Here is an 11,936-nt window from a genome sequence, read left to right as displayed (position 1 = left end):
CGTTACAAAGCCTCCTTAGCATTCGGAGGGTCACTCGAAAACCACTTGGGATTTGTTGAAGGTCAGCAGAGCTTGTGAGTAGAAAAGCATGACTCTTTTACATTCCTCCTTAAGCGGTTGTACATAGGGCTGGGTCTCCTAGAAACCTGACTATGGCTCAGTTTAACAGCTGGATGGAAAATAGCAGCGTAGGAGAGTTAATCGGTCTCACATTAAAGGCAGCAATTGGGATGCAGTTGACTAATCATACCTCTGCACCGTTTTTTTTTTAATCTTCATAAGGTATGGCAGACAACTGGCTGTCACACCCCCAACCCCCCCATTCACATGCATTAAACAGACCCCCTATATAATGACAGATTTCAGTGATGCCTATGATCATCCTGCAGTCTTGCACACCCTAGATAACTGAGACAAAGCAGAACAGCATCTACGCCCTCATCAGCACTTCATGCAGCACCTTCTCATCTCCTGCAGCCATGACTGCTGTGAAATCTATGGGGGTTAACACATCTCTGTCTACCTCAGACTACACATCTAGAAGGACCACTCTGAATTTCAGACACCATTAAGTCAGCGTAGGAAAAATAACACTGTGGCCAAACAACCGCCATTATTTTCAAATATACAGAGTGGAATTTCAGAACATCCTAAAACCATTTGGCCTAAATTCCAGTAAAGAGCGAGCCGCGACATGTATCACATGATGGCGCCAGTGTCTGAGGAAAGAAAGAGAGACTAAGACAGCAACACCAAGTACAAGGAGGACACCGCCAAAGTTACAGCAACCTTTTTTTTGGAGGAGGACCAGTTTTAATCACAGCACCAAGGTCTTTTTTGAAGCATGCAGAACAAGCCATGCTTAACCCTTAATTAAGGGTGGGTAGGGAAGTGTAAGGCCCTTAATCGGGCCTCGTTAGAATGTGTCTCTCAGCCTTAACGAGCATGTCACCACTTCATTAGCTCTCTCGGGAACTCAGCAGGAGTTTTTTAGGAAGGTTGGCCCAGGCCAGGGAAATCCAGTAGGAATCTGGCCAGATTGTGAATCGTGACCAATCAAATCCGGCAACAGAACTCTTTTGATTAAGCAGCTCAATCTATCCAATCAAGTCGGAGGCAGGCATGTTAATTCCCGCCAGTTAAGAGGCCAGATAAATAAGGCAAACCGACAGTAACATCCAAATTGGGATTAGCGTGACACAGTACGTGAAAAAATCAGGGTCCAATTCAAAGATACTCTACTATATAATAATCCTACATACAAGCGTAATCAGATCAGTGTACCGCACATGATCTAGCTACGTACGTCACCACGTCTACTCACATGCCACCTTGCACAACAAGATGTGTGTCATTGCATTGGTCTTAAAGAAGAGAACCAATGGTACATGAGTACTGATAAATATTTCTCTTTTTTCTCTATCGTTATTTATGTCCCGTTTCACAACTGCAGCGCCTTATTGTAGCCCTGTAATGGGCCTGGGGCTGAGCGACACTCCCCACACAGTGATAAATATGCCAGGCATTTTTTTTTTGTGTGGGCCAGTCTGCTCCATAATTGAAAATCGCAGGATGGCTCTGGCCACATTCGAGGAAGCTTTAAAGAGCCCCCCTCTCCTCCCCTCTCCACCCACACACACACAGAGACACACAGACACACTCACCACTTCTAGCTCTGCACAACCCCCCCCCCACACACACACACACACTTCTCCCTTCTCCCACCTCCATGATGGTGTGACTCATTCCGTGGTCCAGATTCATTAATCAGTGGCAATTGTCACTGCCTCTCTTGAGCTCTCTGTGTCTGTGTCTGCGTCATGCAAAATAAACCAAGAATGTGGAGACGAAACACAATGAAATGAAGAGCAGTGGCAGCCCTCACACACGCTCCCAACAGCTGCCACCGGAGATTGTACCTATTACACCTCTGCCATCAGTTTCCATTAAAGACACACACACACACACACACACACACACACACAGAGACACACCCGCACACACACACACACACACACACACACACACACAGACACACACACACACACACACACACACTCACACACACACACACACACACATAACAGACACACAAAGCCACCTTCTATTCCACACAGACAATCCTTTACATGCACTCGCGATTCCCAGGGCACCCATGTGTCAGCTACTAACTGCGCTGTCAATACAACGTAGCTCTCCCCCCGCGAGGGTCCCGTCAAGCGCTGACACTGTTGTCCTGCTGCCTCTTCTCCAAAAAAAAACACACACACGTTTCCACCGAGCACATTAACACCATCGTCTTGCAAATGCGTGTCACCTGGCCGTGAGTGTGTGCGTGCGTGAGAACAACGGTGTCAATTAAATCAGGCCATGGACAATGGAAAAGAGACAGGTGCCTTTCACTCACTCTTTATTACTCAACCAACACACAAAGCAACCAATTCCTCGCACACATGCACAAACACACACACACACACACACACACACACACATACACACACATACACACACACACACACGCATACACACTAACACGGCAAACCCTTTCACATGAGAGAGAGAGACAGAGAGAGGCTGGAGCCACGCACATAACACGGCACGCAAACGCCTAGTCACAGCCACAAAATGGCAGACTGCACGCCACAGCTGCACCTCGAGTGCGCATAAATATCCGTCTGACATGATGAAGAGGCCTGGGGTCAGCGCCGCCATCCATTCCAAGTCCCTCCCTCTCAGCGGCTGAGAATGGGAAAAGGGTTATCAATCGCTCCCTTATCCACACATCTGTCCTCCTCTGCCACCTCTCGCTCTCCTGCTCCATTCTTCCTCTCTCCCTCTTTCTCTCTCTCTCTATCCCCCTCTCCGGCCTCTAATTCTCGGTGTTCACAGTGCAGTGTTATTATGTGTTGACAGGGGCAGCTGTTTAAAAGTAGCTCGCCATATATAATTCATGCCCATGCCGGCCTCTCACTCCCCTCATTTTTCAAACATCAGCACTTTTACGCCATTGTAATGTGCCTCTACGTGACGGCAAAATAAAGGACCCCCACCAGATGAGCTTCGGGTGCCCGCCGTGTGCCTGACTATAAGTCATTCTGCTGCTATAACTCCCCCTCACAAACCTCTCCACCCCCTCACCTTCATTCTCTACCACCTCTCTATATCTGTCTCTCTCTCACCACCCCCTCTCTCTCTCTCTCTCTCTCACGCTCTGTGTTTCTTGTGCTTTCTCCTTTATGGGCTACACAGGCTGGATCTATTTATATAGCACTAGAGCACTGAAGGATATGGATCTCCCTTAGCATAAGTGATGGGACAGACAGACAACAGTGATCTGGCACTGTCTCAGCGCTGGAAAAGGACTTGGGGAGGACTTGGGTGTGCAATGGAGTGCATAGGACCGAGAGTGACTTACTTGAAGGCGTAGCGAAGGAGGAAGCTAATCTTGCCGCAGGAGTCCCCCGTTTTGCCATCCCCTTGGTCGCCCCCGCGCATCCTGTAGAGTTCCGGTTTGATCTGGCCGATGCTGGTCACCTGGTCGCTCTTCTCCTCGCCGTGGAAATCGGGGCTGGAGAGCTGGTGAGTCATGGGCTTGGGCCTAGAGAGACGAGAAAAAGAGATGCTGATGTGGCGTGGCACACACACTCTCAAACACACACACACACACACACACAGATGTACACCGACACCTCTGTCTACACGCACACATACAGCTTTGTCTACACACAAATGCATACAGACAGACATACACACACACACACAGCACTGTCCACACACACACACACACACACACACACAGACCTGGTGGTGACCTGCTGCTGGGAGTGGGCATTGGGCAGCTCCTTCGGAGGCTGGGCGCCTTCAGATGTGGGGGGCAACTCTGGAGACGTGGTGCTCAACTTCAGATTCCCTGAGAGGGCCAAGAGGGAAGAGAGGGAGCGAGAGAACAATCAAGAGAGATAGGGCGGGAGGAAAAGAAAGCAAGAAAAGAGGAGGGCGGGGGAGAACATTAAAAGTGATGATGGCAGGGAGAGCCAGATGAGATTAAGGCCAGAAGAAAACAACAGGACAAATTAGAAAAGTGACAAGAAAGAACACAAAGAGTGAGACAGGCACTAGGAAAAAAAAAAAAAGAGAGAGAGAGAGAGAGAGAGAGAGGTAAGGTAGAAAAACTGGACCACTCTACCAGCTGTATTCAGCTTTCCTATCCATGTAATCTGATGATGATGATCTGACCTCATCATTCCCATGTATGTGTGACATTCTAGTATGGGATATTATGGCATTTCCACTGACTGTGGCTGTAACACGAGTGGCTTAGTGTCCAATAATTCCAATATTATACATTGGACGTTAGATGTGGTTAATTATTTAGATGTATCTAATAAAACCTAACTGACAGACAGTAAGGCACATGTTTATGCTTAGGTGTAGGTTTATGCTATACAATAATGTCATGCATCATTTATGCTGTGTGGTAGAGGCGGCATACTACATTTTACCCACACAGCTGCTGTTGTAGTGTAATGTAGTATTTGAATAATGCCCCGTCATAGAGACTGGTTGCTTTTAAAGTGGCACATTTGTTTCTACTGTACTGTACTATTCAATGCAGTGTTATTGAAGAAATAGCAAGCTATAGCAGAGATCTGGTAATGTAGTAAAGCACATGGTTAGTATGTGTTACTATATTAATAATAGAAGAATAGAGAATAGAAGAAATGATTTGCTATTACTCTAATATGGGGCAGGCACACTAAATGCATCTGATATGACGCAGACATGAGACGGACACATTCAGCTCAACAACTTAAGTATCATGACCGCTGCTGTTGCTCTGACAGTCACCAGCTCAACAACTTAAGCATCATGACTACTGCTGTTGCTCTGATGGTAAACCCACTCACCAGCGTTGTTGGGGTAGGAGTCCATGTCCAGGTAGGAATGCTCCTGGGTCTCCTGTGGCCCCCCCACCACACCCCCCACCACCGGCAACCCGCCACTCTCCACCCCCACCAGGTCGGAGAAGTGTGGGTGGTGCTGGGGCGGTTGCGACAGGGACGGGTAGAGCGAGGAGGACGAGTGCGTGTCCTTCCTCTGCAGCAAAGGGGGGAGCAGGGAGGAGCCCCCACCGCAGCCCAACCCTCCCGCCCCGCCACCGCCCGGCAACAGGCCCGCCGTCAAGCTCAGGCCCCCATTGTCGCGCCATGGCAACCAGCACAGCTTCCAGGAAACAAACAGCGAGACGGAGAGCAGGACGATGCCGCAGAAGGTCACGATGACTGAGAGGAGGCTCACCGAGATCTCTGTGACACAATGAGAGAAAGAGACAGAGAGTGCATATGTGTTTTATTGCAACACTTACACTGTCTTTGCAACCCTGCATATGAACGTTCAGGCCAATGAAGCTACTTTGAGACAGAGAGAAAGAGAGTAGGTGGAGTAGATAGATGGAGAGGGAGACGCAGGATACAGTAAATGGTGTGACGGGAAGGATAGATGGTGCGACAGGAAGGAGGGGTGGGGCTAGACAAGATTGCATGTTTGGAAAGACCCCCTGGCGTAAAAGCAGTAATTAATGTATCAAGGGTCCCTCTGGCAGAGGAGTGCCCTAATGAAGGGGTTTGAGCCATGGACCATGGGTTGGGACTTCATACTGATGGGCAATGAGAGTCTCTGCCTCTGTCTGACTGATGTATTTCTGAAAAAACTAACTGAGCCCACCTCCAGTGGCACATCTTATACATCACAGCTTTACTCAGTGCAAACAAACCATGAGAGCCGGAATGTCAAGAAGGATTCAAAATAGCCTAACGTTTCGCCAGGGTTAGAGCTCTGCACGAGAAGAAAAAAAATCAAAACGAATTTAGAAGCGGAGAGCTAAAAACAATTCTTCCTCCTCGCAAAGCTTTAAACGTGTAAAAGCAAACCCTCATCCTCATTAAGTTTGCATGGAGCCACCCCAACCCCCAACACCACCACCCTACCCCCACCCGCTACACACACACACACACACACATCAGCGAATTGCAGCATGCCATCAGCCTACATGGAATGAGCTGACATAGTTTCTTCAGCGGTTACCGGAGCTAGCTTGAGTCGAGCCGTTCCTTCAGGGCCTATCATGTCTCAGCCCACTGTCACATTTGGCCCTGGTTATTCTCTCGGTGTCGCTATCCAGACCAATTATGCTTACCAACAACAAACAAATCAAAACGATGCGAATCCCCAGGCAGGCATTGCATTTAACAAGACAGAAAGACGAGAGAAGAGAAGAGAGAGTGGAGGCGAGTTAGAGCTATAGTGATAAGACAGACAGAAACACCGCAAAAAAAGTGGAGAGCAAAGGAGTGAATGAGAGTTTGAGAGGCAGAGTGAGACGTCTTAATGATGGTTGGTGAAAAGAGAATTTACAGAAGAAAAAAAGAGCAAAATGGAAAAGGGGAGGGAAGGATATAAAGGGGAAAAAACACCCCCTAGAGAGAGAGCAAATTCATGCTGTCTCTCGCAAACAGCTTTGTACCGTGCAACTGTCTGAAAGCAGGGTTTAAAACGATCATTGAATTGGTTTATTTCTCAAGGGTGGGGGGTGGCAGTGGGGTGGGGTGAAGGACGGGGACTGGGGGTGGGTGCGTAGAGAAAAACCTGACAATAACGTCAAACAGTGCCTCACAAAAAGTCCTCTGAAACGCGTTTAAGCCTTTCCCTTTTTCTGTCCGGGCCTTCCATCACGCTGAGGACTTAATGACGCTTTCCGAGGGGAAAGCACGAATGAATCATCGATGAATAACGGGGCTAAATATTCCGTTCCGTCGCCGAGCCGAGCTGGGGCTGAGAATCTCCTCTGCCGACACACCAAGGCATCGGGCGGAGGACTGCCAATCAAGTCGGCACAACGGGCCTATCTGTCAAGCCGTCTGTCTCTCTGTCATCTATCTCAAATCATGTAATTACACAGACAATGCCAGGCAACCTGGGCTTCTGAAGACGCCGGAGCTGAGCCTGGAGCTTGGTGAGGCTGTTACGTGAGCCACAAAGGATTCAAGGCCGAATGGGAGAAATTTACATTTGTTTGTGAAACATGTCGAATTTGGTTACATTTGCTCCATGATTTCCTAGTAATCTCCATGGCACTCAGGAACAACTTCAACTGAAAAGAGCAGGCCAGACATACATGACATTAATCCGCACCAGGTGAAAAAATAAAACAAACCCCCACTCAAGCTGCAAAAACATTGAAGCAGTCACCAAAAACCTTTCGAAAAACATGACCTCTAAATTGTTTTAAGTGGCAACCAACCGTCGATGTTTACCACAGTCCAACAATTTTGTTGTCAGAGAGAAAGGTCATTGAAATGCTGCAGTTCGGAATGTCTAAACTTACTAGTCACAATCCGCGGCTGTAAAATGACAGCCATTCACAACACAACACACACACATAGGCTGTGGGGCTGACGATGGCAAAACTGCCTACAGGGAAATGAGTCCTTTTGCGCCTCTCTCTCCCTAACTCATCTCCTGACTCATACTTTATCCAAACTGTGGAGACACAAAGGGTGTGACAGCACCCCTTTTATTCACGACTGAGAGATTACGCAGCCAAACAAATAAACAAAGTCAACAAATCCCACTGAACAAATCTGAAAGGAAACGTGCACCTTAGAACAACAGAGCATCAGACAATACCCATATGCAAGGGAGGGGGGGGGGGGTGATGTTTGTCTGTCCCTCCCTTCACATTTATACCTCTGTCTGTCTGTTTGTTCGCTGTCTGTTTTTCTTGGCCATATTTCTGTGTACCCAAATCTCTGTCTGTCTCGTCGTCCCTTAATGTGTCTCTCATCTGTTCTCTGGCAGATTCTCCCTCTTCCTCGCTGTCATGTGCTGTTTCTCCCCTTGTCTCTCCTCTCTCTCTCTCCCCCCACCCCTGTCGCTCATGCCTCCTTTTATCCTTCCAATCTTCTGTCTCTCCTCTCACTCCCTCCTTTCCCCCTTCTGTCTCTCTCTCTCTCTCTCTCTCTCTTGCTCTGTTTTTCTTCCACCCCGCCCCTTCTCTTTTGGTGAATTATTCATTAGTCTGTGTATGTCATTAACCAGCACTTGTTCAAAAGATATGATCAGAGAGTGCACGAGGAGGGGAGGGGCGTGGGGGGGGGGGGGGGGGGGGGGGGGCATTGATCTGTCACTGTGGAGAACAAGACGCAGATGGGAAAGAGAGAGCAAGGGAGAGAGAGAGAGAGGAGAATTGAAAGATGGAGAGGAAGTCGGAAAGCAGCGAGGGGTAGGAGGAGAGCTGGCTGGGGTGTGAGGGGGAGTAGGAGCGGAAAGGTGGCAATAGGGAGGAATGAGGTAGTGTGTGTGTGTGTGTGCGTGTGTGTGTGTGTGTGTGTATGTGTGTGTGTGTGTGTGTGTGGGTGGGTAGGTGTGTGTGTGTGTGTGTGTGTGTGTGTGTGTGTTTGGGGGGGGGTGTATGTGTGAGTGTGTGTGTGTGTGTGGTGAGGTGAGGTGGGGAAGGGGCGGCGAGGCAGAGGGAGGAGGTGCGAGCGAAAGGTAACAGATTAGCCTACATGTTGAAAGCGACACACTGGCTGACTGGTCAAGATAAACGTATTCACTCCCCCATCGCTCGCCAAGGAGAGGCAGCCAGATCCCACCCGAGAGGGGTTAATAAAGTCTCCACACAGCTCCACACAGCGAGGCAGAGAGGGAAGAGAAAGAGGAAGAGGTATGGAGAGGCAGATGGAGAGGTGAATAGGGATGGCGTACTTGTGTGTGTGTGTGACGGAAACAGAAAAAAAAGGAGGCAGAGCTTAGGAGTCAATGCGCAGACATTGATGGAGTGAGGGAACTAAATGTAGGAGTGGTTTCGAGACGTGAGAGGTTAATGCCCTGATCAATGGGAGGAAAACAAAGATAGCGAAAGGGGGTTTGTGTGTTTGGATGGCTGTAATTGCTCTGCCAGCGAACACCTGATCAAACTCCCCTCTTCTCCCCACCCCAAAGCAAAACACACCACCCCCTCCTACCTCCCGCTGCCACTCCCCTACTGGGAGACCCATGAGGATGTCATGCCAATCAGAGTCTGCCAATCATTCAAGCCCTCTTCGATAGAAATCCCAAGACCCTTCGGTGGGGGTGCCGACAGAATGGTGCTGATCTAGGCTGGGGAAACAGTGGGAGACGTCTAATGCGCAGGGTTTGACTGTCCAAAGGGAATGTGCCGATTTGAGTAGATCCTCCCTTGATCCCTCTACATTCCGCATTAGAAAGCTCGCACCGAAAAAGAATTCCCCCTACCTCTCGTAGGATCTGCCTCAATCCCCCCCCCACCCCCCCCGCCTCCCTCCCTTTTTTTCCCTGGCAAGCTAAAATCTGTGTCGCTCTTTTTTTCCCTAATCTTTCCCACCCTTCCCATCTCTCTCCCCCATCTCCCATCCCTCCCTTTCCCCTTCTACATTACAGCATCCGGGGCCAAACTCACCTCTGCGCAGCAGCGCTCCATATGGTCCACGCTGAGCCGTCGAAGCTCTAAGTAGCTCCGAGGCGGATAGCGTTCTTCGCTGGTTCACATTGCCTTAAATCTCCCTGTGTCCCTCTCTGCCACATGCTGGCCCCGGAGCATATGGCTTGCCACTACTCCGCCTAACTACACAATGTTCATCACTCTTTTTTTTTTCCATGCCCTCCTCTCACCCTCCCATTTTTTGTTGGACGAGATCTCACTTACCCTGGTGTGCAGCAAGGCGAGAAAAATAGGGTGGTACAGCCATGCATTTTAGATTCAAAAACCTCGAATACAGTCAATATGGAATAGTTTTACCCAGCTGTTTAACTGAATGATTGTTTTATTATACCACGCTGTGTGACCATTACATGCCTAAAATGAAAACACTGTATCAGTTATTTTTCTGTATTTATTGGAGTGGTTCATCAGTTCAACATAAATAATAACCAAAATGATTTTTTTGAAAAGAATATGGGATGTCTCGTTTACAAATATAAAGTATGGCAATGAAGGGCAGTCTGTGGTTCTGTAAAAATGTTACAAAATGGCTCCCAGACAGATCACAGGCATTACTTTTGCACATGGGTGCATGTATGTCTGTATTGGTGCTCTCCAAATTAGCCATTCGCCTGGAAAATTTCTCTTGCCTCATTTTTGTAAGTCACATTCAGCACTTTATTCTGTTTTTCAATAGCTTCAAGAAAAAGACGTTGCAACAAAGCCTACTAGCAGCTCCCCAGGAGAGGAGAGAGAGAGAGAGAGAGAGAGAGATGAGAGAGAGAGCGAGAGAGATGAAGAGAGAGAGCGAGAGAGAGATGGAGAGAGATGGAGAGAGAGAGCGAGAGATGGAGAGATAGGACGAATGAGGAGAGCAAATGAACAGAGGCTCCAGCGTGACACACGTTGGCTGATGTGGAACACGCGCTGGCATCCAATTCTGCCGCTGTCAATTCTCTGCTCTCGGCAAATAATTCCCCAATGTTTCCAATCTGCTGGCAACTTAATGGACGCTTCCTTCGCTTCTGTCACCGAAAACTGGGGGACAGGGGGTGGGGGGGGACACCCTAATGACTGTCCTCTTTTGCATCTTGGAGAATTAAGCCCATTACACATTTTGTCATGTTGAAGATGCTTTTCCGGAGTGGCTTACAATCAGTGAATACCAAAATGTGACTTCTTGACACGTAATCCCCCCCAAGTGTGGGGCGATACTAGCGGCTCTGGACAGATGCTCATCCACACAGGCCCATGAATCTAAATTTGGAGCACTCTCTTTCTCCGCGCTGGCCTTTTTTTTTGTTTCATTTTAAATGAATGTCACAAATTGTTCTGTCTCCATGATGCCACATCAGAGCTGCAAACATGAGCTGTGAAGAACTGTTCTTTTTCAAATCTGCAGAAGCCAGCTATTAAGGAAACAAAACCACCGCATCCAAGCCGACTTCCCTTCTCCACAGCCCCCCCCCCCCCCCCCCCCCCCCCCCCCCCCCCTTCTTATGCCATGTGTTCCTGTTCAACAAGGTGCTAACAACATCAAGGTCAAGGGTTTGTTACCCAGGGACCACACATTGCGGTAAAAATGCTCACCTTGCTTTACCTTCGAGTCCCTTGCCATAAAAGCGTCTGGCTAAGTGAATGAATGCAAATAATATGCGCGAACGTGCTGAGGTGTGTGTGTGTGTGTGCGTGTGTATACATGCGTGTGACTTCTTACCTGAATCCATCGGCCTGCTGCCGCCCCTCATGATGTAGCTGAACTCCTGGCAGTGTTCGCTCTGGCTCCGCCCCTCGGGGGACTTAAAGCACAATTCCTCCACCAGCATGAACGCCTTCTTGCACAGGTCTTCATCCCAGTCCCCCGACATCCTCCTATCCGCATCTCACTCCCCCGCCGCAGACGAGACAGCCAATCCAATCCTCAGCTCAGCGCAGGCCCTACCGCCCCCAAACACCAGTCAGTCGGTGCCTGAGCGGGAAGGGTCTGGCCACTTTCCTTTTGCAGGGGGTCCAACCAGTGAAGGGGAGTTGTTTGAAGTGAATGTGGCAGAGCCAATCAGGATAGGAGTAAGGGGGAGGGTGGGCTCTGTTAGGCACAGCCTTTGAGGGCTGCGTTAATCAAAAGCCATCTGTGACTGATATGCCCATTAATTGCTAGGCCACACCCACCCCTTACAACACAGTCATCAGTTTCTGGGCAAGGGCTGAAGGAGAACGTAGAGAAACAAGGAAAAATAAAAAGATACACCATCACCACAGCAGCACCAACCATGACCTAATGACCTTAGATATACAGGGCAAGACCTTTAAGACCTAAGGCCCTTGTGAGCCTAGCAGGCACCATAAATCTAATTTTCTTTAGTGAACATTTCTTTGCATTTCTTTTAACAATACACATGCTGAGATGGTTAATTCCTTCTGCAGGTGCGCACAC

General features: G+C 48.8%; 1 protein-coding gene across 1 annotated transcript in view; it reads right to left on the bottom strand.

Annotated features, from left to right (window-relative positions):
* Positions 1-11,370, bottom strand: part of syt3 (synaptotagmin III) — a gene marked incomplete at both ends in the record, with an annotated part of 18,576 nt that extends 7,206 nt beyond the window's left edge. Inside the window, 4 exons of the mRNA XM_080855937.1 lie at positions 3,416-3,598; positions 3,802-3,910; positions 4,908-5,306; positions 11,220-11,370. Of these exons, the coding sequence (XP_080712063.1) occupies positions 3,416-3,598; positions 3,802-3,910; positions 4,908-5,306; positions 11,220-11,370 (842 nt within the window). The remainder of the gene's footprint in view (positions 1-3,415; positions 3,599-3,801; positions 3,911-4,907; positions 5,307-11,219) is intronic.
* Between the last annotated feature and the right edge of the window lie 566 nt (positions 11,371-11,936).

The sequence above is a fragment of the Sprattus sprattus genome (assembly GCF_963457725.1).
Source record: "Sprattus sprattus genome assembly, chromosome: 18".
Lineage (NCBI taxonomy): Eukaryota > Metazoa > Chordata > Actinopteri > Clupeiformes > Clupeidae > Sprattus > Sprattus sprattus.
The sequence above is the reverse complement of the archived record's forward strand: the minus strand, read 5'-3'. Positions and strand labels throughout refer to the sequence as shown.